We start from the raw sequence: 4,123 nt of genomic DNA, 5'->3' as shown, positions 1-4,123 counted from the left end.
CAATTGGTTCACTTTCCTTAAAACTTGGGGAAACTTTAGGGGACAGGTAACACTAACCCCATTGAAAATGTAGTAGTATTTCAGCAAAAATGTATTGCGTAAAGTCATTGGCCATTGTAATTGCAGCAACATATAAGTTAAAAGCAGTCAAGGACTCTAAAATTAACACATTCAAATTTAGATCATTCAAAATCTTAGTTACATATAGCAACCTCATGATTCCACAATCAGGCTCTAATAGCCCACTGCAAATTTAGTGTCATCTTCTCAAAACACAGCTCCTTCAACTTTTCAGAAATATTTTTTCCTAGGGAACAATGGATTCAAAAAGTTTAAGGATCCTAAAAAAATTCCCATATCCAGATACCAAATTGGTATTTGTGTCTAAAATAACCAGAATGCCCTCCCCAATATCTGGATCAAAAAATACCCATCTCCCTTTTTAGGCATAAATCCCTAGTTATTGGGGCTTTTTTGCAACAGGAACTTCTTTGCATATTAGGCCACACATCCCTGATGTAGCCAATCCTCCAAGAGCTTACAGGGCTCTTAGTATAGGGCCTACTGTAAGCTCTAGGAAGATTGGCTACATCAGGGGTGTGTAGTCTAATATGCAAAAGAGTTCCTACTACACTGTGTCACACAGTGGCAAAATACATCAGGTGCCATCAGGAGATCCGTCAGTGGGGCCATGGCACTAGAGGCCCTCCCCCTGTTGCCCCTCCCCAAGCACTGAGAATACAGAGCATCACTGTCCAAGACAGAGAGTTCCATCAATACACACAGTGGCTAATACCCACTGATAGACCTCTGCTCTATATGTTTATCCAATCCTCTCTTGGTGCTCTCAAAGCAGAACCATAAATAAGATGAAGACCCTCAGCCTTGAGAAATGTTTGTGGCAGAGAACCCACAATCCACCTTGTTATCCCAAATGCTATGTGTTGTCCAAAAGGGACTATCTTCTGTTTTTGTTGGGGGAATTAGCAAGGAGACAGAACTTGCAAGAGAGTAATCTAGCAACATCCTCCTGTCAGAGTTTACAGGGATCTTTTCCTTAGAGAAACTTTCAGAAATAAACCAGGCAGTTGCTTAACCATGAAAAGGCTGTTTTATTGAAAGAGGAAATAAAAAATAATGCACACATACAGAAATAAATGCACATCCGAGGGCAAACATACAGATTAATACAAATATAGGAAGGAGCAGGAATTCAGGAGGGTTTTAGGGGAATTTTAGTTACCATCCAGAAGAGGCAAGATCTGAGGAAAAGAGCAAGATGTCCAGATACAGAGCACTCCCCCACGTCCCCACCCCACCCCCAAAACCTGCTGGTTGTTAGGCATGAACTGCCAATTCTAACTTGAGCATGTTTGCCCACTCAATCTGAATGCAGCTGAAGTCACCCAGTACTACAATATCCTTCCCTTCATTTACCTCTTTTATCTCTCTGTCCATTTCAATATCTGGGTCCTGGTTTTGATCAGAGGAGTGACATTACACTCTGACTTTTAGGTAGCCATTTGGCAATTGGGATCTCCACCCATAGAGATCTTGAATATTTGATTGAGACAATTGATGATGATGATGATGATGATGATGATTAAAAACCAGGCTACAATTTATGGACACAAAGCTGCTTTAAATTTATGGACACAAAACTGCCTTAAACCAGAGCCAGTTTGGTGTAGTGGTTAAGTGTGTGGACTCTTATCTGGGAGAACCAGGTTTGATTCCCCACTCCTCCACTTGCACCTGCTGGAATGGCCTTGGGTCAGCTATAGCTCTGGCAGAGGTTGTCCTTGAAAGGGCATCTGCTGTGAGAGCCCTCTCAGCCCCACCCTCCTCACAGGGCGTCTGTTGTGGGGAGAGAAGATATGGGAGATTGTAAGCCACTCTGAGTCTCTTATTCAGAGAGAAGGGTGGGGTATAAATCTGCAATTCTTCTTCTTCTTATACTGAAATCAGCCAAAATTGTCTACTCAGACTGGCAGTGGCTCTCCAGAGAGTCTCAGTCAGACAAAGGTCTTGACATCACCTATTGCCTGGTCCTTAACTGGGGATGCTGGGAATTGAACCCTGGACCTTCTACATGCCAGACAGAGGCACTACCTCTGACCCAAGGACCCTCCCTATACACTAGTTAATTCATATGTCATTTTTATTTTTTTGTCTTGATAAAAAGCTTGTCTCTTCAAAACCACATGACTGACTACAAACAGATACCATGTGATACATAGTTAGTGGTGCATAGATGTACTAGTATTTGTGCAACTTTTTAACACTCAACATGGAAGACATTTTCCCTCCTCTTTCCCTCCCTCCCTCTTTCCCTCCCTACTCTCTCCCTCTCACCCCCCTTTCTCTCCTTCTCTCTCTGTTATTTTTCAAACAAAAACTTTGGTGATGGTGTTCAGCTTATAAATATGCCCTATAAAGTTTCTATTGAAAACCAACTTGTGGCCTTCAGCGCCATGACCAATTGGATGTTAGGTAAAGTTTGGGATATGGTACAAGTCACTTTAATTCATCTGAAAAACAGCTCAGTTTTGTTCTTCCTTCACACAAAAACAGGAGAAAATGCACTTGTTTCTCAACCGCCCCATAGCCTCCTTCATTTCATGATTCCTTAGAGTATATATGATAGGATTGAGGGCAGGTGTGACGACTGTGTAGAATATGGAAGCCATCTTGTCCAACCTGGAGCTGGAGAATGGTATGAGATACACAAAGAGGCAGGGGACAAAAATTAGGCTGACCACCATCAAGTGAGAGCTGCAGGTGGACAGGGCCTTCCCTCCCCTTTCTTTGAAATGGCCCTTAAGAGTTGTGATGATTACACCATAGGAGACTAGCAAGATGAGGAAGGAGACCAGGGAGAGGAGGCCACTGTTGGCCACCATGAGGAGCTCTGTAACATAGGCATCAGCACAAGCAAGTCTGACCAGCTGTGGAACATCACAGTAGAAACTGTCCAGCTCATTTGGGCCACAAAATGGAAGCCGGAGGATCAGAAACAACTGGGTCGATGAATGGATGAAGCCTCCAACCCAGCACAGAGTGAGTAGCCTGACACAGCGTGGGCGGTCCATTGTGGTCATGTAAGTCAGTGGTTGGCAGATGGCCACGTAGCGATCGTAAGCCATGAGTGTGAGGAGCAACATTTCTGAACCACCCAAAAAGTGGAGGAAGAAGAACTGGGCCATGCAGCCCCCAAATGAAATGGTCCTGCCACAGGCTATGAGGTCGCCCATCATCTTAGGGGTAGCCACGCACCCCAAAGCAGCATCAATGATGGACAAACTGGCCAGGAAGAAGTACATGGGGGATTGATGGAGGTGGGGCTCTGTGTTCACAGTTACCATGATGAGAAGGTTCCCAAACAAAATGGTGGTATAACAGACCAACATCAGGATGAAGAGAGGGAGCCAGATTGGATGGGAGCAGGAGATACCCTGGAAGATGAACTCAGTTACAGTGGAGCCATTCATGAAGATGACAGAACCTAGAGAAGAGAAGATGCTTAGAGGACTGCGGTGGTCTGACTAGCCATTCAAGGGCAACACAACAGCCATCAGGCATTGGAATACTTAGACACTGGAGAACAAAATTCACAAAGTTTATTTTTGTCAAGTTTCTTGCTGTTACCTGTATTTCTATTCTGTGGAATGTATGGGTAGAATGCTTAGTCTGCTGCAGAAATGAAACTTAACTTGCTTGCCTTCTAGGAGCTGGGAATCTACTTGGTACCAAGGTCGTAACTCCCTCCCTGGGATGTTTGTAGAACGCTTGGTAGTGAATGTGTATGAGCATTTTCGCACTGACCTTTTACTGGCGCAACCACCCTCTTCACACCGGAGGATCTGCGCGGATTTCGCACAAGAAGCGCCGGCGCACCCAAAAGAGCCGGCAACTTCCGTCGCGAAACCCGCTCAAACGGAAACTGCCAAGAAGCAGGAAAACGTTTGAGCGGCTTTTGCGACGGAAGTTGCTGGCTCTTTTGGGTGCGCCGGCGCTTCTTGTGCGAAATCCGTGCAGATCCTCCGGTGTGAAGAGGGTGGTCGCGCCAGTAAAAGGTCAGTGCGAAAATGCTCATATAGCCTATAGCCACTGAATTTGGACT

The 4,123-nt window shown here is 44.9% G+C and overlaps 1 protein-coding gene across 1 annotated transcript; it reads right to left on the bottom strand.

Moving 5' to 3' along the window:
- Positions 1-2,543: 2,543 nt before the first annotated feature.
- On the bottom strand, positions 2,544-3,491 carry LOC132583236 (olfactory receptor 4Q3-like). The gene has a single exon (XM_060254905.1). It carries the CDS (start codon positions 3,489-3,491, stop codon positions 2,544-2,546), a length of 948 nt encoding a protein of 315 aa, XP_060110888.1.
- Between the last annotated feature and the right edge of the window lie 632 nt (positions 3,492-4,123).

This window comes from Heteronotia binoei, chromosome 15 (assembly GCF_032191835.1).
Source record: "Heteronotia binoei isolate CCM8104 ecotype False Entrance Well chromosome 15, APGP_CSIRO_Hbin_v1, whole genome shotgun sequence".
Taxonomy (NCBI): domain Eukaryota; kingdom Metazoa; phylum Chordata; class Lepidosauria; order Squamata; family Gekkonidae; genus Heteronotia; species Heteronotia binoei.
This window is presented reverse-complemented; position numbering and strand designations above follow the sequence as displayed.